The sequence below is a fragment of the Mugil cephalus genome, chromosome 10 (assembly GCF_022458985.1).
Source record: "Mugil cephalus isolate CIBA_MC_2020 chromosome 10, CIBA_Mcephalus_1.1, whole genome shotgun sequence".
Taxonomy (NCBI): Eukaryota; Metazoa; Chordata; class Actinopteri; order Mugiliformes; family Mugilidae; genus Mugil; species Mugil cephalus.
The window spans coordinates 8,176,208-8,202,351 of NC_061779.1; the positions used below are offsets into that span (position 1 = coordinate 8,176,208).

At 40.0% G+C, this 26,144-nt stretch overlaps 1 protein-coding gene across 1 annotated transcript in view; it reads left to right on the plus strand.

Annotated features, from left to right (window-relative positions):
- Positions 1-245: 245 nt before the first annotated feature.
- fa2h (fatty acid 2-hydroxylase) overlaps positions 246-26,144 on the plus strand; it is a 32,600-nt gene continuing 6,701 nt past the window's right edge. Inside the window, 3 exon segments of the mRNA XM_047596512.1 lie at positions 246-562; positions 564-686; positions 24,800-24,937. Coding sequence (XP_047452468.1) covers positions 404-562; positions 564-686; positions 24,800-24,937 — 420 coding nt within the window. The 5' untranslated portion in view covers positions 246-403.

Below are 26,144 nucleotides of genomic sequence, written 5' to 3' on the forward strand. Positions count from 1 at the left end.
ACGTAGAAAATGTGGATTTGTGAAAACCTACGCAAATGTGAGAATTTGTCAGGTTAAACGTGGATCACAATGCTAATAGTTGGATATATGTTTAATTATACGATACGGAAACAATAAAAAAGTCGGTAGATTATTAAGAGGAGTCGGATTTTTGATGTTTGGAAGAACCAATACGCTGTTGTAACTGCCGGTTACCTGTATCTAGGATCTTTTTTTGAGCTCATTAACGCCTCACAGACCCCGCCCCTCTCCTGTGGATACTTAGTCTCCTGCGGGCGTTAACGGCAAAGTTGAGCTGTCGCTCCGGTGGTTCGGTCCCTCCGAGGAGGTCTCTCTCTCTTTTTCCTCTGTTTTCAAGTTTTCGGTTCAGGTGGACGAACTCACTCTCATCTCCGCCGTCAGGATGTCTCCGTCCACGTCCCCCCGGTTCTTCACGGAGAGGGAAGTGGCCCGACACAGCACCAGTGACTCCTGCTGGGTGCTGATGGGGACCAGGGTGTACGACGTGACCGCCTTCCTGCGGATGCATCCCGGCGGGGAGGCGCTGATACGCAGCCGCTCAGGGAAAGGACGTGAGGCAGGCGATGGAGGGTCCCCCGCACCGGCACTCGGAGAACGCCCGGCGGTGGATGGAGCAGTACTACATCGGGGAACTGGACCGGGACAGCGACCCTGACGGGGCACAGGTACGAAGCCAAGGATAACTCCTCCACACCCACCTGTAGCTAACCAGCTAACTTAACTTAACTAACTAACGTTAAGCTCAGCTAGCTTGACAGCTAACAAGAGTTTAAGGCATCAAAAAGTTAGAAAAACCTGGAACATTTGATTTTTAAAAAAGTTTTAAAAGGCCTCTCTCCTTCTTCACCTGTAGTGAGGTGTAAAAAAAACAAAAAAAAACAGAGAGAGTAGTATTTGTCCCAGGTAAATATCTCATTCCCTGGGTTAATAGATGTTGTCAGTCCTGATACATAAAGGGATCCAAAGCTTTGTTTATTAGCCACAAACTTTAGGGCAGGTGTATCAAGCATATTTTAGTTCAGGGTCCACAGTTTGATTTCCAGACAGCCGGACCAGTGACATAACTCCATATTCTTCCCTTTGTTTCAGTTCAAATAAGCATATTATGAATATTTAACCTTTTATAAATGTTACGAACAATCAGGCATGTCTTCAGATAACTTGCATGTCGTGTGTAATGTTTAGTTCTTTTGAGTAGCAGTTACTTTGATTGAAAATTTGTCGGTTCAAGTCAAATTCATGCCTCGGGACAGATTAGACCTTCTGCTGGGGGGGGGGGTCTGTTTTGGCCTGTGGGGCCGTATGTTAAACACCCCCACTTTATAGTATAGATCCTCCGTGATTAACAAATGTATAATCCTCCTGCTTGACTTTAAACTGGGCGAGAGGACTCCTCCTTCTTTCTCCTAGTTTCTCCTCTAGGACGGTATTGATAAGATGGGAGGGAATGAGGCGGCGAAGGACGCAAAGTGTAATTGTGTAATTGTTTACAGGTGATACGGTGTTGTTTGTGTGGGCAGGTTTCAGCCAATAATTCAAGAAGTCTCTCTCAGAATGAGGTGGGGTGGGTAGGTAGGGATAGAAAAAAAAAAGGGAACTGGTTTGTCTTGTCCCAGTCGACACAGAGGGGACAACATACAAGGGAAAACTTGTGGGAAACTGGAAACTTTCCATCTGCTGTTGTTACAAGGATCCACACCCAATTTAGCTTTTCTCTCCGTCCCCGCGTGTGTTTGTCTGTCCGAGAGGAGGGACTTTGCATAAATCTCTTGCACACGAGAGTCGACATTTACATGGCTTTCCCACTCTCATGTCTGTCCTCGCATGGTTTTCGGTTGCAGAAGCTGAAGCTACGATCACAGAGTAGCAATAGAGCAGTTGTCACGTTTAGACCGTCAGTTACCAGATCCTCTGTTCACAGGAATCATTTGTGTAACATGCATGGGCACTTTTTGTCACAGTCTGACTTGAGCTGTTCACACTTTAGAGACGGCGGTAGTTTCTTTTTCACAGTTTTTGCTCTCGCAGTCTTTTCATTTGGGCCTCTTCTGTTTAGACTTGATTCAGCGCTGAAGTAGACGACTTGCCCGACTCACGGCGTGCAGAGGGAAACCCGTTAATGGCTAGTTAAATATGACAGAGGAGGTCATGGGACAGCTTTTCTAGTGAAATATGGCACACTTTGTCCTCCACGTACGGCTGCGGAGCACTTTCTTTTGGGAAATGTTTAACTCGCCCCTCGCTTTTGTTCTTTTAATTACTGCCCTGATGGATTTAAAAGGCATGTTTCAGAAAAAGGGTGTAGCTTTCAGTCACACTGTGTGACTTTTAATGGAGTTTTAATGGCGACCGCTGAAAAGATTTTTTTCACAATGTTAAATATCATAGAAATCACAACTTTTGCATTCAGATAATAAATAATTTTGTTACACAACTAAATGGAAAAAGAGGCTCATGTTACTGGTAGAGTCGTTTATTGTGGTGCATAATGCCGGTGGCTTTAGTATTTTACCGCTCATAGTTTCTCTCTAAACTTTTCTGCCACCTCCTGCCAACTCTCAATTACAGTCTTAATTTAATGATTTATCCGAAAACGGAGATAAAACAAATTGGAGTTCAGCTTTTTATTAGGCCTGACTTGGAGGATGTTGTTCAGGTTAACCACGGTGACTTCCTGTTTATACCACTTTCAACCTTTACTCCTCGTGTCTTCAAGAAAACAATACTGGCTTTGTTTTTGTTTTTTGGATATATCATGTCCTGGATGGCTGTTTATATCTTCACAGGCAGCTTGATTGAAGTCAGAATATAAGGAAATGACTCATTAAAAATGTTACTTAATCCCTACGGATGCTGTCCGAGACGCAAGATTGCTAAATTGACTCAAAAAACACTTAAAGTCCGTCTCTAGGACTCTGTATAACTACAAATTCCCTGTGTCGATTCAGGTCTTATTCACAAATTTGATTCAAATTTCACTTTTGAAGCAGTTTTACTTAAAATTGATGCTAATGTCGTCATAGATTCCTAAGATTTTTTTCATCTTTGCTTTCACCCACCTCTTTCAAAAAATTTTTTGCAAGATTTGTCGTTCGATAGCAGCGTTGCGAGACCACAAAGCAAAATTTCTAACAAGAACATGCAGGAAAGGGCCTCAATAACTCAATATGTTGACTTTATTTCTGTTAATAAATCAGCTGCTAGTTAGGAAAGGATGTAATGTAATTTGATTCCATCTATGTCCAGGTGATAAAGGGTTCATGAATGCTGCGCAGACTCAGGGGAGACTTTTCTGTGATGTCAGACAGTGTGTATAAACAGATAAGCTGTCTAGAATGACTAGTGGACATTAAAGGACTCACTGAAGCACTATATTGGAGCCTGCTCATCGTGTATAAATATCTTTCCAAGAACTGTCAGTGACGTGTTTTCTTAACAATTATTTATTCTTGATTGGATTCGATTATTTTTCCCTCTGCGATGCCGGAGAATCCTGCGAGACCTGAACCCTGGATCCACGGGAGTAAGAAAGGAGGCGTTTGGGAGCAGGTTTACAATCAAACAGAGGTGCTGTTTGCACCGTCAACAGATTGAACAAGTTTGCATTAGGATGGATGGCGATCGTGTCTTCTCACAAACCAACGTCGCGCACAGCCAAGAATATTCACAGTTTATAGCATAAGTAAATAGTTTGAACATAAATCCGCCCTTTTAAGAATTTGCAAACACCCACCGCCTTCATTTGCCACATTCATAAAGTTTTCAGTTTATGGGATAAAATTAGTAAGTTGATATAGAGAAGCACGAGCATGAGCTACTGTGATCAAACTATTTCCCTTGTGGTCTAAGTCTAGTTAAATTGTTCTTTAACCTTTAACATTCAGCTGCGTCGTTTATGGGACAGCTGTAGCTTTCATCACACACAAATTGTGCTTGAGTAAAGTGCTGCATGTAATATAAAGTCAACACAGTCGACATGAAATAGCAATAAAATCAACAACAAAGCAAAACTTATTTTTTTTTAACTGTGTGCCAACTTTGATTGTTCAAGAACAACACCACTTGGAGTGATTCTGACTTTTGTAGTAGAAACTTGACTTTTAAAATAGACCAAGATCATGAATGAGCTCCAAAATGTTCATGAACAGCATTCAGTTTACATACTAAATAGGCATTTGGTTTTTCGTTTTTTTTTTTGCAAAAAGGCTGGAATGATAAGAGGTTAAGTAATATTTTGTGTAGCATCTTCCACGTCTTAACTATAAGTCCTGGTACAAGTGTAACAGCGTGTTTTTCATTGCAGGGTAAGTCACAGTGGCACCTTTATTTGCTCTGTACTCCCGCCTGTTTAGTTTTGAAATAAGAAGTGAGCCAGCACTACCTAGAAATAACCAGCTTAAAAAAAAAACTAAAAAAAAAAACGTACATTTCCGTTGTTTGTTTCTTGTTTGTCTCGTCGTAGAGAAATCCCCCCGGGGTATTAGGTGAGGCAGAGCCGAGATGTACAGGAAAATGTAGCTGCACGGTCATGAACTTGAGAGAATAGTAGTTGTATTGTCGAATAATAAGTGGTATCACAAATGAGGGAGTGTGTGAATGAATGAATGGACAATGGAGATGGTATAGAAGCAGAATTTGAACATATACAGACTAGTTTGACAACAATTTAGCGCGTGCTGTGCGTGTATGGGGTGGGGATTGTAATGAAGGATCGTAATAAAGTAGTTGATTAGAGCCGAGGTCGTGATGGTGAGTGTTGATAGGTTTTTTTTTTAGGCTGGAATGCCGGAGGGCGACCGGGTCGGGCCGGTGGAGCGAAGGCAGGAATGCAGAATGTTAACATCAATGATGGGTTTGTCTTTTGCCAGAGGGCACAGAGTAGGAAAAAGGAGGCAGAGGACTGACTCTAAGTTCAATATTAACAAGTCACATGTTGATAAAATTTACTTAGGTTAAGTTTGGTTAATTGTTAAAGACGTTGTCTTTGTAGGTAATCAGAGGTGAAACCATCTCTCAGTCGCATAAAAGGAAAATAACTACTAACATCTGGATGATTTAATTAATTAATCGCAAATGGAAAAAAGGTGCAGTCTCGTCCAGGGCTGGATTCTTATCGACCTGCATTTGAAAGATCCTATATCAATTCATTTTCTGCATCTTCTTTTTAGAAATCTTTTGAGACCACACAGTAATTCATATAAATAAAAAGATTAGGGTTATTTGAATTGAATTTGAATTGGATTTGGAAAAGTGATTTATTAAACCCAGCCCAAGACAAGGACGGTTGATTTTATCGATACTTTATTGACACCACTGTAAACATTTTATGTCGATCATAACTACCTGCAAGGGCATCATCTTTAATAGTTAACTAGACTTTATTCCTCTGCCGTGTTGCCAAAAATAATCACGTTTTATCAACCCCTCTGGTTTAATACTGAATTTAATGTTGACATGTGAGACATCCTCAGCTGACTGGATTGTAAAAATATGACGACAGGGAAGAGCTGCACAAAATCAAAGCCGCATGAAAAAGAGGGAAAGTACTGTGGAAAGGACACAAGTAAAATAGTTTTTTGGGACCCTGGGAATTAGAATCAAAATGATTCAAGAAACCAGCCCTGAATCCTGTTCGCACAGGATTAGTTTTGCCTGGGGTCCTCTAGTAATTTATAATAAGGTCATCCCTAATCTGTAAAGTAAAACTGACACCACACATTACTGACACTGCAGTGTGAGCGCAGCATCTATTTGATCTGAGAGTGTGTTTTTAGCATTTTTGAACATTTTATTTTTGGTTCATGCCCTCAAGGCTGTGTTATAAATCAAAGTATGGGCAGATGTTTGGGTGCAAGGTCAAGAAAAAGAAAACTCGACTCAAACGAAGAATGAAGGGTGATGAGATGGATGACATTTCTGGCAGCATATTTTGAAGTGTAGGATTTTATTTAGTGATCTTTTAACATGTTAATCAGATGGGTAAATGTAGAACTAATTTAAAAAACCTGACAGTAGCTGTAGTCTCATCACAACGTGTTTTATTTAATTTAAATATATGTTTTTATTATTAATCCATAACCTCAAAGTGAATAAAGCTGATGCAATAATATATAGTATTGAATCTGACATAGAGGCGTCGTAACCATGGACAAACTTGGTAAACTGGTGAATGAGCCACATGAAAGACAGACGTAGGGGGGTAATTTATATATCGCGTGCGCTCTGCAGATGGAAGTTATTTGCCTCACGACACATTTTGTGTTGTTCTCCACACGTGATGCGTTGCCTGCTCACAGTGGCGTGGTGGTTAGGTTGCAGCTTCAAGGTAGCGGCGCATATGATTTATTTTTATGTATTATTAGCCTCTCAAGCAGAAGCACGATGCAGCCATAACTACGAGATGCATACGTTAAAAGATGATGGTGCATTTTAATCTATTTCATGTCTAAAAGACAAATGTACAATTAATATTTAATTTCTCACTTGTAGTTAACTTTTAAGAAAAGGAAATTGTAAATTGGTTTTATTTTTAGGCCACATCCCCTAATCCTGCGTTACATCATGTCCCTCTCTTACAACTGTGAAGCGCTGCTCCCAGTTTATCACCGCGGTGACATTTTGCCTGGCACATTGTTTACCTCCGCAACCACGGAGACGGCCAACAATTAGCGCTCAGGTGCAGGCCACAGGTGACTCCCCTCATCGTCACGGTAACATCGTCAATGGATAAAAGACAGAGCAGGCGAGGTGGAGCAGGGGACAGCGGGCAGATGCTCGGAGGGGATGGAAATGAAACATACGCTTGGAAGGACACAATTGATTTGGGCAAAGGTCCCGCGGGAGTGATGCCAAAAGCTCGGCGGTGTTCTCGTCTTTAATAATAATAATAATAATGATATAATGCATTTCAACATCGTATTCTGTTCATATTCTATACCTTTTTCTGTTAATACAACCTTACAAAACTAATTGTTATGACTCATTTCGGGAGAGGTAATACGACGCATCAGTTTCCCTGTGTGACTTTTTAAATGCTCCTTCGCCAAACAAATACCACAGGCCACAGAAAAGAATGAGTTGGAGTTCCTCCGTCATGCCGCCCTGTGTCCATACAGAGTAGGTGGATGCGACAGAGCTGGCTCATAGCTCGGAGCGGGGGGTTGCTCCAGAAAAACAAACAGTTGGAAGGTGTGGAAGAAATGGGCAAGATTTAAAAGACACACCCCTTGAATAGGGAGGGAGGGAGGAGATAAAAAGGTATCCTTCCTGAAGGAGCAGCAGTCCACAGGGAGCCTGAACGTCTGGGGCAACAAAACACGTGGGTTTTCTACACCAGAGCAAGTGGGTTCTGAGTGGGATAAAAATACTGACAGAATATTGTGTTTTGTTTCAGTTAATCTCCCGTATGTAGTCATTTACGACTTAAATAAATCTTAGAGTTGGCAATTTTCCCCAAAAATAAGCGCTGGCAGGGTTGTGTTGCCAGCGTATTCTGAATTCCTGCATATTTTCATGCTGTGTTTGGACTCACTGGTCGATTTAAAATGATGCACAGCAGGAGTGGAGTGTGTGTCACAGTGAGATTTGGGTTGATTACTGAATATATCGTCACATTTCATTCATCATTTAAATGCTACACCATATTTAGTCAGTGCGGAGTGTCTCATCCAGAGTGTGATGAAGGAGGTTTTCTGTGTGTTCACAAGGCTCTTAGCTCACCGGTTACCGAGTGTACAGTAACACGACACCTTTCGACACAAGCCGGCTAGCTACACACAGCCTCTGATTCTTGCACATGCTCACAGAGAAACCTGCAACAGGTAAAGGAAGAGGGTGGAATTCAGAGTGCTGGTCAATCTGGTTTGACTGGTTCTTTTAGTTTTGTGTGATGAGTGAGCTTGTTATCTACACACACAAACACACATTCATGCATGTGTCATCACTCACCTTCATTTCTTTTCTTGACCCCCTCCGCCCCTCGGCCACTAAATAACTGAATGTGCTTTTGTGTGGAGTCTTCTGGTTGAAAATGATTGGGTACAGCACAAGCATGCGTCATGTATACACTAGACACTTCCAGTTGTGTTTGCATTGTGCCGTTTGTAAAGACGATGATGACAGAAAGGTTTACACAGGGATTTTGCAAGATTTGAAGGTGCTCGGTCATCCAGGTCTTGGTATATTCAATGGAGATGTGTCTGTCTAAGTAATACACTTAGGCAGAAACTGGCCCATCCCAAAGACAGAATGCCCATTCAAAAACAGAGCCATGTAGTTAATGCTGTTCAGTGTACACACTTGGATAAACCAAACAACCCATCCACAAACGCATGTACCATCACAGGAGAGTCAGCTCATCAGGAAATGATTCAGCAGTCCACCTCCACGTGAAGGACAAAGGACGCTGCTTTGAAGATAAAAATGTTCAAATCTTAGCCAGAGAAGACAGATGGTCTGGAAGAGGAGTAGTTTCCCTGAGAAGTTTCAACACCATTCACACATTGAGACTGGAGCCTCTGATTAACAAAGGCTTCTTCACAACACCATTCATAGGGAAAGAGGACAGAGACAAATGAGTTGCACCAGTCAAGTAAGTCAAGCAAGAAACCCACTGAGTTTCTCATTTAAACTTCCCACCAGTCCCATAGAACTGAAGAAGCTACATGGATGAGCGGTGAAATGTCTTCTCAGAACTCTGCAAGTCTTTTTAAATGCTGGCATAGCTGCAGTTATTGGGTTTTAATTTACACAGTAATGAGTTTATATGGTGAGAAAGCTTTCAGCACAAATATTGGATACCACAAGCACCTTAAACACACACAAGCCCAGTCTTGAAGCTTGAAGTCTTCACGTGTCATCACTGCTCAGATCTGGTATTAATATGTGTCCGAAGTGATCTGGGCACAAGTGGCCCACTTAAAGTACAAGTCTGAGTACAACCAAGACACATGCTTTTGAGATCTGATCATTCAGACCATATTCAGAGGTGGTCTGGACCACTAGTGACCATTTACTTTGAGTCCTGTGAACTAGGGTTTTCCTGGTCGGTATTGAGGCCAATGTAGGCATTTTTAAAATGGTGGGTATTGGGTTTCAGCCAACCCTGATCTTCTGTAGTTATTTATTTTATTTTCGGTCTGCCATAAACCAAAATCTGCCAAAAAAACAAATCAAGTAGAAGACAACTATTACGTCTTCATTTTCTTCTTCTTCTTCTTGTTTAGTGGTGGTTGTCTAGCATCACATCTGCCAAAAGTTCAAGATGCCAATAAATTAAGTCAGCCAGACAGAAATTTGTAAATTGTGCAATGTGGATGCTTGGTGTGGTGTTAGGGGATCACCATTTAACACTACCAAAGGCTGTAGTGAAAAAAACAACAACAAACTCTGCTGCATTTAAAATTAGAGACAGGTTTCCTGGAGACAGTTAAAGGTAAAGATATTCCACAGAGGGTTAGGGAGTTTATGGCCAGAACATTCGTGGAAAATACAGAAGTTCTGGAGCCAAGGTACGAACTACCCTCTCCACACTACATTAACTTTGACAGAGAGATTTATTGGACTGAATTGAGTGGCACCTAGGAGAACAAGTAAGATAATAAAAGTTTTAATGAATCTCCAGGGAAGGGAGGGAAGTTTGTTTATCTAAGATCGGATCAGCAGATACTCAGTATTAGAAGATGGATGTAGGATCAGGGTGCAAAAAAATGTTTGATCTGGAAATCCCTGGTGTGAACACACAATGCCACCTGGCCACACTGGTCGACTGCAACCACAAATTGCAGTTTGACTAATCTCCTGAAAAAACAACAAACACTGTAAGTGTGGTTTAATGAGGCCTCGCTCAAGCTGCAGTGACCTATGTCAGTAGATTTACGAGTTTGATTTCACGTGACCTGCTATTCAAGTTATGAATAGCTGTGTCACATGAACAAGTTGGCACCACAGTGTCGGCAAAACTATGAAAACACGATGGCGCTTTTGTGTTAAAGAGCATTTTGAAAGAACGTGATAAAACTGCAAGTGTTGACCGTTTATTTTACTACCCTTTGTCCTTATAGTTGTTAACTTTCTAAATGATAAATCAACGTTGAAGCCACAGGAATGGACCACAACCACAACTCCTATTCTGAATAATCCTCTGAAAAGACAAAAGAACCGTATGTGTTGTTTGTTCCATTTGATACCCTTTGTCCTTGTAGTTGTTAACGTAATAAATAAATAAATATGGAAGAATTAAAAGTAGTCTTTGTGTAATTATGTGGTTAAAGAAGGGTATTGACAGGTGGTTAATTAACAGTGTGTTCATGTTACTAGGCAGTTACCAGTAGTAATATTAGTGTATTTATTTTATTTTAGTCACAGCTCAGCAGGGACATTAGTCTGTTTGTGAAGGGTTCAAGTTATTACTTCTAATGGATAAGTAGTGACTTAACGTGTGTTTTTTCAGTGACCTGGACTTTACAGTTCATCATGTTCTACAATTTGTATCATATCCCCATGTCAGGGTGTACACACAACCACTATCACTGTTCTTGGTTCTGAAACAGTAGATAGCGACCCATTGAGACGGAAACTGTGTTTTGCATAAGGTTCTACTGGTTTGTTTGCATACAAAGCACAAAACTGAGACAGGATCTAATGTGCTGACTTTTATATGATTTCATTAATGGATCACAGCGCGACGTTTCTTTTAAAATAAAAATAGTTCTTAAAATGCCTGAAGTATTAGATCGACTCAGATTCAGATATGACGCTCCAGATGCTCTGCACACTCCTCACAGGCTGCGGTGTCATCGTGTGTGAGGGTTTGGCCGCATTCATCCAAACCCTGCTTTTTGCATTTAGGTCATTTGGGTGCACAGTGAAGAATCTTTCAGCCAAATATAAACGCTGTTTTGTGCAATAAAATGAATAATAGGTGCTGGTGTGATTGCGTCTGTGGGTTAAAATCCAGGCAAAGTACAGGTGTGTCTGTTTGCTGTTGTAACCTCATTTATGTCTGTCATGTGATCTTCCTCCTGACTCTCTTGTCATTGTTATCAAATCTGAACTGCAGATGAGGACAGTGACTTGTGTTGGTGTGTAAATGATTCAGACCTGATATATATGTCTGAATTATGTCTCGTGTTGCTCGCTTTTAAACGGTCTCCTCCTCCATTACTAACTAACTAGTTGTCGGTGCATGGTCGTTGGTTACAAGCATTGATTGTACGCACACATTAGGTACACTAGTATATAACAGCCCTGAGTTTCATGAAGGTTCTGGTATTCATTCAACTGTTTTCATTTCGGTAGCTGTGTTTCGTAGTATTATTGAATTGTTGTAACGACACATGCGTATTATTTTGACAACCCCATATTGGCCAGTGGGGTTTTGTTGCAGTTGTCTCCAGGTAAGGACAGTATAAAACCATCCAACCAGTTCCTCCACAAGAAACACACTTTGCTGCAGTTGGACGCATGATTTGCCCAGACATGCTTGATGTGAAACAAGAGTAGCAAATAAGAAACTTGAAACAAGTGCAACACAAGGCAGGTTCTGCTTTATTAGTGTGGCGTTCCTGACCACAAATGGTGACGTTAAATGAATGGAAGGATAAAAGGAAGGGGAGGAGATATTTAGTTATATTAGTTATATGTGATATCTTAAAAGGTAGATGTAATAAAACTACTTCACTCTCCCCAGGCTGGCTGACTGACCGTCTGTAACCTGAAACCATAGGGGTTATGAAATTGTTGTCTAACACCTAGGTCACCTGTGGAGCTGCTGCCTTCAAATCTTCACATCCAGCAGGGCTCAACATTAATCATTGTGCAGAAACATAGCAAAGATTAAGTTGTGATGCAGGTTTTTGGGGTTTTTTTAGTTAAGGGGCCATGTAGACAATTAGGAAGGAGTCGTCTCTGTGACTGAGCTAAAAAATCACGTCACGAGGATGACAAAAATAATTTCAGGAAGTTGTTTCTTTTTTTAGTTTTTTAGCAAAATGAAAGTTTTATGTTTCTACACCAGATAGTTTCTCCCTTTAATAGCAAAATCTCAACTGCACAAACCAACCGTGACCAGGTCTGCTTACACAGCGGCAACCCAGAGGTTGACGTCACCTCAACCTTTGCCCCTGACACACAGTTCTTCCACCTGCAGTAGGATCACTCGCCCTATCACCGGCCATAAACCTCACAGTAATAAAATGCAGTGATGGAAACGGGCACATACATATATTGTTTGTGTTTTGCTTGTTTAACCTTTTATAAAAGTCAAAAAATAAGATGATGGACAAAGAGACGCTCAGACTGATCAGCCACAAGATTAAAACCGGTGAAGTGAATAGCTTTGATGATCTCTACAGTGTGAAACCTGGGGTTTATGTGGCTCTTACTTCCAAGGTCCAGTGAAACAAACTGTGATGCACTGTTTGTTCTTACGCCTTTCTGTTATTTTTAGCTATACTTAGTCTTTTGAATCCGTTCATGATCTCGTCACGGGTTCACTGGTGGACCATATTTAATAGATACACCCCACCGAAGCTTTAGTTTGGGAGATTCTCCCACCCAGTTATCTGGCTGTCGCAATTAAGTCCTCATCAAAGTTGCTCAAGTTCTTCTACGTCAACACTATTTCTAACATCAGCTTTGACCCCGGACAAAAAGTTCCCTATTTATATCCTGCGCAGTGACAGGTACCGAGATAAACAGATAACTGGTGATTACGTATCAGTAGATTCCTTGTTCTTTTGAAGATGAACAGCAACTCTGAACCCTTTTTTTTTTTTCACGGAATGATAGGACTACAGCTCCTGAAATTCTCAAATGATTCAGGAGATCAGGCACTGGCAACGAAAGAAAGGTCGACGACTTTTTTTTTTTTTTTTTTGTCATTTGACATTGAAGCTAGGTCCATTCCAGCTAGTCTTGGTTGTTGCTTACGTCCTCCCTCCCCTTTGGTAACTTGGCAACAGTGGGTAACATCATGCAATCATTTACTGCGAGACTCTTTGCAGCCCCAGTGTTTTGTCACTATTGTTGAGGACTTCCATCGAGTTAATAAAGTTTCAGAAATTTGCATAAAATACGTACTATGACAGCACAGGTATTACGTTTTGAATATGGGTGCAGAAAAGTAGGGAAAGTCAAAAATTTACCTCCTGTTTGCCTTAATTTTGGAAAACCAACAAAAGAAAATGCAGCCTGGAACATATGCAGCTACTTCTGTATATATTTGTACAGCTAAACAGTGTCTTTAAATATTGGAATCTGCACCAACATACATTTAAACACCCTTCAAATCGGTTTATATGCTCCTCACTACATTCATTTAATTCATTATCCTCCTCCTCCTCCTCCTCCTCCTCTCACCATGGGGCCTGACTATAGTTTCAGTGTTGTGATGGTACCAGGCCACTCCAACCATCTCCTTTTGTTTTTTGTCTCTTTTAAATTTCTCCTCCTCCTGCCCGGGACAGAGCTCTCCGTATGTTTTTTTCTATTTGCTAAGAGGCATCTTTCTTTTTTTTCTTTTTTTTTTGTGTTGCGTCCATTTAATCACAACTTTGAAAGGGGCCTCAAAACTAAATGTCTCAATTAAAGATTGAGGTTTGGCCAAAATCAATATTGTTGTGCATCTCGTTGATGGCTCTCTGTCCGTTCTCTCAGTATTATCTAGTCAATCGGTGTCATTCTCGACCTGACAATGGGCCAACCTTCGGGTGAAAGTTATATCAACACTGCGGGCATACACCCCATTGTCTAAGCGCTGGCCTGAGGAGTGTACACAGGCACTCCCGCATGGGTAAAAACACAAATGAGCACCCACAAGTAGTTACTGAACGTCGATCTCTTCTGTGTTTGCTTAACAACGAGCAAATAACACGCCATTCATTTATGCTGTTGCGTTCTGGCTATAAGGTTATAATGCGTTAAGGTTATAATGTAGTGGGAGGTATATGAATATAGGGCCCGATGAAGAAATGTCTAAAGAGGCGGTTCGTCACCATGGCAACCTGTACCTGAGCTATGACACATAAGATAAATATCTAGACCTTTCATATTTGTAGTTATTCATTAGAAGTCTATGTAACGTGAATAACAATGAATTGCATTTAATGTGAATAACATTTAAAAGTAAAACTTCTGCATTCGTGTCTTTTTTCTTTAAAGAGTTCATTACTAATCTTCTGCATCAGCTTCCAGTTCTCTTGTGACTGTGCTTCCCCTTAAATTATGTTTGGCATTTGTCATCATGATATATGTTTTGAGGGTTTTTTGTATTTCACACATTATCTGTATTTTTATTTTTTTTACTTAAACAGGAACATTTCATATTTAGTTAGTTGACAGTAAATAGTTGACATTAGGAGGATTATATTTGGAAGAAAATGGGTTTATATTTTATCAAGGCTCATTTAGACATTGTCAGCTCGGTTATACAGATTTAAGGCGTTCCTATATGTTTCTCCATTAAATCTGTCCTAATCTAAAAGGACATTAATACTAGAGTAGAAAAAACAATCAACTTTCTTATGTGAGAAATTCAGACATTCACTTAATTTCACTTAATTCTCACGCTACATTGCACTACTTTCTGTGTGTATAAAAGGAGGAGTTGAAGGCAGCACCTGCCAATTCATTAGGTTCACTGGTGACAACATTCGAATATAACAGCCCTGCACGAAATCCTGTCTTCATGAATGTGTCTTGCGGTAGTACTGAACTGTTTTGTGTTTCTATTATTTTGGCAGTTTTATTCAATGGATGAAGCTAAATAACAGAGAGTTTAAAAGTGTAGATACCACCTTTTTGATGTTATTAAAACTTAATGTTTGACAGTCACAGGAGAGGATGTAGTTCGAGACTGTGATATAAGAATGCATTTGTTTTCATTAGTGTACCTAATGAAGTGTCAAGCAGGTGTATATACTAAATACCAATAAAGCCAATTTTCAATTTAGAATATATCTGAATTTCTACCAACAAAATGGCGTAAAATACACCAGGGATCTCCACTTATGAGGAGAACAGAAAAGAAAATGAAGTCTGGACGCATCTACACATGTCTGTCAAGCTTTCAAGACATTTTTAATCCCCCCCCACCCACCCCCTCTCCCCACCATGGAAAAACACTATTTCTAACATCAGCTTTGACCCCGGACAAAAAGTTCCCTATTTATATCCTGCGCAGTGACAGGTACCGAGATAAACAGATAACTTGTTATTACGTATCAGTAGATTCCTCGTTCTTTTGAAGATGAACAGCAACTCTGAACCCTTTTTTTTTTTTCACGGAATGATAGGACTACAGCTCCTGAAATTCTCAAATGATTCAGGCGATCAGGCACTGGCAACGAAAGAAAGGTCGACGACTTTTTTTTTTTTTTGTCATTTGACATTGAAGCTAGGTCCATTCCAGCTAGTCTTGGTTGTTGCTTACGTCCTCCCTCCCCTTTGGTAACTTGGCAACAGTGGGTAACATCATTCAGTCATTTACTGCGAGACTCTTTGCAGCCCCAGTGGATTGTCACTATTGTTGAGGACTTCCATCGAGTTAATAAAGTTTCAGAAATTTGCATAAAATACGTACTATGACAGCACAGGTATTACATTTTGAATATGGGTGCAGAAAAGTAGGGAAAGTCAAAAATTTACCTCCTCTTTGCCTTAATTGTGGATAACCAACAAAAGAAAATGCAGCCTGGAACATATGCAGCTACTTTTGTATATATTTGTACAGCTAAACAGTGTCTTTAAATATTGGAATCTGCACCAACATGCATTTAAACACCCTTCAAATCGGTTTATATGCTCCTCACTACATTCATTTAATTCATTATCCTCCTCCTCCTCCTCCTCCTCCTCCTCCTCTCACCATGGGGCCTGACTATAGTTTCAGTGTTGTGATGGTACCAGGCCACTCCAACCATCTCCTTTTGTTTTTTGTCTCTTTTAAATTTCTCCTCCTCCTGCCCGGGACAGAGCTCTCCGTATGTTTTTTTCTATTTGCTAAGAGGCATCTTTCTTTTTTTTCTTTTTTTTTGTGTTGCATCCATTTAATCACAACTTTGAAAGGGGCCTCAAAACTAAATGTCTCAATTAAAGATTGAGGTTTGGCCAAAATCAATATTGTTGTGCATCTCGTTGATGGCTCTCTGTCCGTTCTCTCAGTATTATCTAGTCAATCGGTGTCATTCTCGACCTGACAATGGGCCAACCTTCGGGTGAAAGTTATATCAACACTGCGGGCATACACCCCATTGTCTAAGCGCTGGCCTGAGGAGTGTACACAGGCACTCCCGCATGGGTAAAAACACAAATGAGCACCCACAAGTAGTTACTGAACGTCGATCTCTTCTGTGTTTGCTTAACAACGAGCAAATAACACGCCATTCATTTATGCTGTTGCGTTCTGGCTATAAGGTTATAATGCGTTAAGGTTATAATGTAGTGGGAGGTATATGAATATAGGGCCCGATGAAGAAATGTCTAAAGAGGCGGTTCGTCACCACGGCAACCTGTGCCTGAGTTATGACACATAAGATAAATATCTAGACCTTTCATATTTGTAGTTATTCATTAGAAGTCTATGTAACGTGAATAACAATGAATTGCATTTAATGTGAATAACATTTAAATGTAAAACTTCTGCATTCGTGCCTTTTTTCTTTAAAGAGTTCGTTACTAATCTTCTGCATCAGCTTCCAGTTCTCTTGTGACTGTGCTTCCCCTTAAATTATGTTTGGCATTTGTCATCATGATATATGTTTTGAGGGATTTTTGTATTTCACACATTATCTGTATTTTTATTTTTTTTACTTAAACAGGAACATTTCATATTTAGTTAGTTGACAGTAAATAGTTGACATTAGGAGGATTATATTTGGAAGAAAATGGGTTTATATTTTATCAAGGCTCATTTAGACATTGTCAGCTCGGTTATACAGATTTAAGGCGTTCCTATATGTTTCTCCATTAAATCTGTCCTAATCTAAAAGGACATTAATACTAGAGTAGAAAAACAATCAACTTTCTTATGTGAGAAATTCAGACATTCACTTAATTTCACTTAATTCTCACGCTACATTGCACTACTTTCTGTGTGTATAAAAGGAGGAGTTGAAGGCAGCACCTGCCAATTCATTAGGTTCACTGGTGACAACATTCGAATATAACAGCCCTGCACGAAATCCTGTCTTCATGAATGTGTCTTGCGGTACTACTGAACTGTTTTGTGTTTCTATTATTTTGGCAGTTTTATTCAATGGATGAAGCTAAATAACAGAGAGTTTAAAAGTGTAGATACCACCTTTTTGATGTTATTAAAACTTAATGTTTGACAGTCACAGGAGAGGATGTAGTTCGAGACTGTGATATAAGAATGCATTTGTTTTCATTAGTGTACCTAATGAAGTGTCAAGCAGGTGTATATACTAAATACCAATAAAGCCAATTTTCAATTTAGAATATATCTGAATTTCTACCAACAAAATGGCGTAAAATACACCAGGGATCTCCACTTATGAGGGGAACAGAAAAGAAAATGAAGTCTGGACGCATTTACACATGTCTGTCAAGCTTTCAAGACATTTTTAATCCCCCCCACCCCTCTCCCCACCATGGAAAATCTCAACCACAATAAACACCACAGACAAATTAGCACGTTCAGTTCAGGTAAATCTAACTCCAGTTGTGGTCGGAAAAGAAATTGTGGTCCAGTGTGCCATTTTTTTAATGTGTGGTGTTTCAAAAAAATTGATGAAAAGTAGGTCGCTGATGAGGAAGATGTGGTTTTGTTCAGTTGTCTCTGGTAAACGACAGACCTGGTTTCCGTCCAATAAGGTCTCATTGCTCGGTGAAATATTTTTAGGAAGGTTGTTAAATGCACTTCAACGGGGTCCTGATCACGTCTGCACACACACTCTAAAATATTGTCTTTATATTCACCTAAACCAAACAAACGCTCACTTTTGCGTTGTTCAAAGGTGAAGTCATAAAACAATAAATGGAAGTGCTCGCTAAGGCCACCGCTGAATTGCTTCCTGTCTTAGTTACTCCCGGTCAGATGCATTTGCCCAACAAAACTTTGGTGTGCCAGCATATGAACAGCACCGAGGAACACCTTGTCCTCATGGTGCCGTGGCTTTTAAATTTCCCTACTGACCGCGCTTTCCTCTATTACCAACTCAAAATGTCCAGCTTAGATAATATGCAAACCAAAAATCAGATGCTGAACATTCACGTGGGCCTCCTTTTACTGTCGGTGCTGCTATCTGCCACGTGACGCCTTTTAAAAGTGGATAAAAACCTGTGGATGGTTTCAGTGGATCATAAATTGTTAAAATTGCACGGCAAAACCTTGTGTAAGTTTACAAAGCTTTTCTCTGATAACATCCTAATTAAAAAAACATGAAAGTGTATAATTAAAATTCTGGTTTATAAACCTGGTGCAGACTGGAGGATTCCCATCTTGACCTCACTTGTGTCTTTTCCACCAATAAAGTATCAATGCCCTACTGTTTTGGTGATAATATAAAATAATCCCTAGCCTCCAGGAGTTGGCAGATTACTTTGGCAACTCTCTTAAAAGTATTATAAAAGTTATTTTGTCCCGTTAACTGGCGAAACTGTTCGTCTTTCTATATGAACCTCTGATTATCCCTCCATATGACAAATGCTTTAAACTCATTGGTGCACCGTTAGCTAAGTCATTCAGAATGAAAGACTGAGCGAGTCAAGTGAACCTACCCACCTATCAACTCAAAACTATCCACGTTAACTAGCTGTTTCACTTCTAGTACCAGTTGTTAGAACATTTTTGGGTAATATGTATAAATATATAAACTTTGTGGTGACGAAAATCCACCTTCCCGTGTTGCCATGAGAGTTTTCAGTTTGCTCATAGACGACTTCCTTTTATCTTTCAAAGCATTTCTGGTATTTAAGCCTCTGGGTATTTAATAGATTCCACTCACATGAAGTCCTTTCGAAGTAATAATTGACAAAACGTCTTCATGAAAACTCAAAACAAGTCCAGTAGCTTTTGCTTTATCTTTGTTTAAAAAAAATATTAACAGCAAATGCAGAATTGCACTTCTGTGAGGACCTAGAACTGCCACCAACACTCGTTTAATCTTCGATTAAACGCCTGAATGTAGCGTTCTCATCTGCTCTGATGGGTTGACTTGTGCAGGTCCTTTTTTAATTGTTTGTTTCCACTGTCAGCTCCTTGGAGATTAAGTCTCCGAGTTGCTCACTGGGTATGATTTGCTCTGTCAGGGCATTATACAACCGACGGTGCACATGTGGACTGACTGAGCCACTTTGAAGAGATTATGTCGAGGCATTACCTGCTCATGTGTTCGATTCCTAAACTTGTTCACATGTGCCAGATAGGATAAACAACTCAAAGTGCTTTACCAAGTCACTGAAAAGTGCAAGTCCGCATATTAAGAGATTGGCTCGTTGACCATCACAGTTGGCCGATAGTAGAGGGGTCCCAATCAAATGTTTGTGCCCCTTCGTCAAATACCTGTCAAATTTAACGTAGTGTGGAGAGGTTAGCTTGTATCTTGAAATACTTCAGAAATGGGATGGTTATTTAACGCTTTAAACTCTGTAAACTCACTCTACCTTTTTTAATTTTTTATGTATTTAAGGAAGTCAGAACTAAATTTTAGGCCCAGATTTCTTTTGCTAACGAGGAGCTTCTCTATATCTTTAGTGGAAGTGAAAGCTCTGATTTGATTTGTTTAAAATAATAAAACACAGCTTTGGTGTTCACGTTGAAGTTGCTTCTGTATTATTATGATCCAAAGGCTTCAGCTACATCAATCAGCATCAAAACTGACCTAAACTGATGCTCAAATGAATGTCACCCTAACACCTTTATCAGAGCAGTAACCCACCAGGAAACACGACTGTAGCCACAGAGACTGCTACATCTGTTGTGGTTTCACTCACACTCACACACTATAGAAGCTACAACTCTGAGAGCGTCGTTAGACCATGCAAGATGTCAAATTAGATGCTTTGTAATAAACTTGAATAATGCCTATTGAATCAGACCAGAGTCATCCCCTTTACGCCTTCCCGTCCCATTTTTGATGAAACTCTTGGTCACTGATGTCACAAATCATTAATCACTTTTTTTTTTTTGTTTTGTGAGGCCGTACATGTAAAGTGATATGAAGTGGAACATTTCAAACATCACGTTAATCACAGGCTCACGTAGGCCATGGCTGCCACTGATACAGAGGGTGTGTCCAACCATTACACTCACCATTACAAAGCTATCTGGCTGCTTGTTCTGGTGTGTGTCAGTAAACCATGGAAAAAAAAAAGGGGGAAATAAAAACACGTGCGCAATATTTAAATAGAGGTGTGTGTAGCTGTGTTACCTTTGGTGCTAGTTCTTGATACTGAGTGTTATAATGGCTGTATTGCTCATAACAACATAAAAAAAAATATATATTTTTTTAATATTGTGTTACCACTTCATCAATGTTTGCTAAACATTGTCTCACACTCACAAAGGATTGTCACTAGCTTGCGCGTTATCTCTCGTTTTTGTAACTGACACAATATAATGAGTTACAGAGCAATAATAAACAGTGTTATACAAAACCTTTGAGCTTCAGTATCATCGAGGAGGTTTGTCTGGTCAGAGGTAATGACTCAAAACATCCAGTGTGCAGATTAAATAAATCTCAGTTGATCCATTGTTATTGGGGTTAGTGAACAAATGGAGAAAAATATGATTAGTTGTGATAAAATGTATGCCGATTAGCGAGATGTTCAAGACATCTCGCTAATCGCCTCTTTCTGCCTGTTCTTCATCTGTTTGGCGTTTTCCGGTTAAAACACATGTAAGACTTTGTGAAAATGTATCTCCAGTCAAATGCTGGTTTGTAAAGAACACATGTAAGCATTGCAGTGTTCACCAAAAAATCTGTAAAGCCTTGTTAATATTTTCATCGTGCGGACGGCAGTGATACGATTTATGGGTCAAACCTGCCAAAATCTCAACAAAAAAGATAAGGTGGTTGCCAACTGTAGCTGTGCCGAGGAGTCGTTGTTGTATCCTTGTCAGTTGTTTTTGAGAAGGTAGTGTAGATGCTAATAGCGATGCCACCAGCTAGTAGTTTCTGCACTTATAGACTTTTAAAACAAAATGATGTAAATTTCAATCAACATTCAATCAACTAAGTGGGTACAGCAAAAGGTTGGGGTTTTTATGTGGAGTCGTAAAGATTGACTGACTACTCAGAAAATAGTTGATACGGTCGTTGATATGATCGTTTGTTGCACTCCCAATCCAGTCCAACAAAACCGTAGAAAAAAATACATTGAAGATTGAACTCTTAGCACAAAAAGCATGCGGCTCATGAGCAAAGACACACAATGCCCACGGTGAAGCATGGTGGTGGCAGCATCATGCCTTTGTCCCTGAGAACTGAAGCTCTGGTGAAGCGGGATGGAAAGATAAGAAGCTCAAAGTACAAGTTAATTTGGCACCGCACCTTCTGCCATCTTGTAGGAAACTTTGACGTTCTGCCATAACAATTGTTTTATTTCTTTATTTCTCTGTTTCTGACCCCCATTAGTCACTTTTTCCTGGGATCGGGGTCAGGATAAAATACAACAATTAAAGTGCAGTGGGTGGAGTTTGCATGTTCTCCCTGTGTCTGCGTGGGTTTTCTCGGGTACTCCGGTTTCCTCCCACCCTCCAAAGACAGCCTCCCATAGATATTTGACCAGTTTGTGAATTTGGAGGCCATGTCGATGTTCTTCATGTTTTCTGAGTTGATCCTGAAGCATTTTTGTGTGTGTTCCTGTGTCAGGCTGTATCCTGATGAGGATGGCTGCTGCCATCAAACAATGTCATTGCTATGAGGTGTGATGGCTTGGTCTGGTGTAGGTAGATGGTGCATTGTCTAAGTAACATCCACACAAATGCCAGGTCCAAAAGTTTCCCAGCAGAACATTGAGTTGTCACAAGATGGTTGATGTTATTCACTTCTACTGTCAGTGGTCATAATGTTGTGGCTGATTGACGAGTATCCACAATAATGATGTACATCCTTATATAATGTATTAGTAATGGCTGTACTTTGATTATATAGACAATGTTCTTTCTTAAATAAGATCACTACACTACACTCACTAAAGAAATATTCTCAAATTACCAGTCGTCACAATCCAGAAGGAGTTCCAACATTAACATCTATTCTGTCACGATGGACGAGACAATTTAATTGCCCACGAGTTTCTGTCTTTTGTTTTGTTTCAGCACAATGTGATAATGGGGAGGGGGGGTGTAGCGTTGCCTGTGCAGGTGTTGAATTTCTAAGGTGATGGGAATAAACCTTGGGAGACATTGTGTACTTGTCTGAGACCAATCAGCTGATAAATATTTCACCTGACTTTGAGAAACTGCCAGACTAATAGGATGTGGAGCAGCAGCCAAGTGCAGATTAGATCAGGGAGTTCATCACATGCCTCCCTGAACTGAGTTTTTTCTTACAAAGGAATATTCCACGGTTTTCTTTACAAATAGACGTGGATCATAATTTTATTTAAAAGCATAATCCACTAAATATCCACTGCATTTAATGCAACTTTAAAGGTGGTTTTCTGCATTTGGGTTGATGTCATTCACAAACAATCAAATCAAACCAGTTTCTTTGAAAATGTGTAAAAAGTGACAACTTTTTGATTTATCTCAATTACAAGTGTGGAGATTGTTGAAGTTTAGTATAAGACAATAGGGTCCAAAAATGGTTAATGTCTGTAGCTGCGTTTCCATTACAATATTTCACGAAATAAAAGCGATGTTTCTGAAATTTTGATGAAGTACATTTGCAATTACATTTGTACAAAGCGCAATCAATTGCACTTTGTACGTGTTTCCATTCAAAGGTGTTTTGTGAATGAACTGCAACTCTTGTAAAGTCTTGTCTCATGATATTCCATAATTATCTTAATGAAATCAAATGAACCGGTCACATGACCCCTTGCATCATCTCCAGTGACACTGATGATGGGGAAGAGCAAAAATTGTGTTTCGATTGCACTTTTGCAGTCAACACGTCTGAAAAACCACCTCATGAGAGCGTAAAAATGTTTTGGCGATATTTGAGAGTTTTTTTCGAAATGTATCCATTTTAATTACCTTTTTATTTGTTGCAATATTTATTTTTGGTGCATTTCTAGGGATAATGGAGATGCCGCAAATGTCTGCTTGGCAAAATATTCAACACATACATTCAGACGGACAAAACTGGTGTCAAACCTCTCTTCTCAAAAATCTTCTCATCACTAATCATTAACCACATATTTGGATGTCTGTTGTATGCTAGCTAACTGACATCACTTTAGTAGGAAAACATTGTATCTTAGCCCAACAAGCTCCAAATGTCATGAGAATTCACATTCAAATATGGAAGAAAAACTGGGGGGAAAGACAACATGAGAAGAAGTACTCTAAATATATATTATTTCTAAAGAAATATTTTTGTGCTCATCCAGACACATCCATCCTATAGCGCGGAGCCAGAAAAGCAAATGTGATGCAAATCTGACGATTCTGACGTGGCACTTTAATGGACTTAAATTCATACCGAGTTATATCCAGTGTCGACATGCAAAGGAGCACCATGGCAAACACTGGGCAGCTCTTCTCCTACACTGTTATTGCTCCCCACAAGCTCTTCTTCCTACATGTCAGTATTTTGATGAAGATTATTCAGCTGGTGTTGTAACATGTAGGGTTGGCTTGTTTTATACTCCTGCTACTGACCAACGGCTACTCATCAGTAGATGGTTTGTAGGAGGGAGGACTTAAAACATGAATGTGTAAATAATTTTTGAATCAATATTGTTGTAGCATAGCTATATGTCCGGCAAACCATATGGTAGCTTAGCAATAACATAATAAATGAAATAAGACTGGGCACATATAGGTTTAGGTCTGGCTCTTGATTCATTATTTATTTATTTAAAATACACTCTTTTTCCAGCATGGTCTCGTTCCCGAATCTCGTCACAGTCTTGTGAGACTGGTTTTGCAAGTTAAATATCACAAGACAAGATTACTCCCTGTCGGAGGGGAGGTCCAGAACACGACAGAAAGCACAACTCTGAGAGCAAAGGCAGAACTGAAAGCTGACAAGCACATGACGGACGTGAAACTGGGGGTTTTGAAATGATGTCTAAATGTCGCATAACACCACGACAACAGTCGTTTTAGTTTGAATTAAAATTGTTTTAAAACTGAAATATCTCTAAATCAATTCATGAAGAGACGTGTCCCTGCCGTGTCTTACCAAATACAAAAAGCTTAGAAAAATAGTTTTGAAACTATTTGTAAATTAAATGGATCCGATGATCAAATTAATTGATTTTGAATCAAACCAAATCATGTCAGGAAATCAGTAGCGATACGGAGCCCAGTGTTTCTGTTATTCACCCTAGTCCAGTGACCAAAACGGGGTCGCCAAAATAATAGAAACACAATAGCATAAACTAAAAACCACAGCCTCCAAAATGTTGAATTAACAGCTCTCTCAGGTATTTTAGACAAATTCTGAATACCAGATCCTTCTTGAAACCAAGATTTAGTGCGGGTCCATTGTTTTAGCATCTTGTGTGTTACGTTATGTGTTTATCTGTAACCATCTGCATGTCACACCTCATCTCTTCCTGTTACGTCTTAACCACGCACACATCTAATCGCATCTCTGCTTCTTCTTCTGACCGCGTCATTTTTTTCCTCTTTTTTTTTCAGACTCTGAGAGAGCGAAGGAAAACCAGTGAACAGGCCGGAGGAAAGACGGCAGGAGAAAAGACAACGCAGGAGGAGAAGGTGGAAGAAGACGACACGACCTCGCCGTACAGCCGCTGCGCCCCGGTGGACCTGGACAAGGTGTGTGTGTGCGATGACATGAAGAGAGAGCATTCCTGTGTGAAGCATCTCTTTGTGAAGCGTTTGTTGTGCAGGATTACGGGCACTGGCCAGGAAAAACAAACCGAGGGGTGGAAGACGGGCGAGCGTCCGTCAGGTCATTCACCCGGCGGTTTTTAGAAACTGACCTTCTCACGTTGTAGACGAAGAGCGTGTGCAGTCATGTGAAACGCCTCCCCCATTTAACCGTTTAACCTGTCTGGAGATTGGATTTGTTTTCCTTTATAAAAGGATAAAAACCTCTAATGATTGATTGATTCATCCATTCATTAACAATGTGCGATTGAGCAACCAGGCAGTTGTTTTTCAACTATCTGCCGCAGATACTACACGCCACAGTGCCACAAAGACAGATTCAACCAGTCCGTCTTGCTCGCTCTGCTGCCGGGCCACAATGACTTAAAAACAATACACTTGACTTTTCATAACATGAACCACACCTCGGCTGCAGCTTCTATAAACTGTTCCTCCGCTGTGCTCTAGACAAACTGGAGCGTTGGTATGTTTTTAGTAAAGTAAACAAAAACACACACAATCCACTTCATGAAAGTTGCTTATTACTATGTGGACGTCCTGATCCAGGCATTTTTAAATGGATCGGGATGGAAAAAATTACGACTGGCTGCAAACTGGTTGAAATCTGACCCACCTACAGTAGATAATTGCATTGTTAAGGAAATGTTCATGCACTGTGCTTGTTGTTTCTCAGTTTGAAATTGGAAAAAAGCGCAGTCTCTTATATTTTATCCATGAGCAAACACGTGCAAGCAAAGAGGAAAAAGAAGATGAAGCAGCAGAAGAACAAGATGAAGAAGCAGAGTGGCTGTTGGCTAGTGTCAAAGCAACCAAGAAAATACTATAACACTACCAAACTTTAATTAGCACCTGCAAAGAAAGTCCACTCAGGCAAACAACAAACACTGAACGCTGGGTTTAAAAGAAGAGAAACGTTTCCTGGAGGCAGCGTCAAGGACAAAAATATTCCAGGGAGGGTTAAGGAGTTTACGTCGATGGATTACCAGAACATTTGTAGATTAGAGAACCCAGGTTTTCTGGAGCCAAGGTACGAGCTACTCTCTACAAACTTAACTTTTACAGAAATATTTATCGGACTGAATCCAGATACAGCGAGGAGAATACAAGGAAAGACTTTAGGAATCTATAGGGG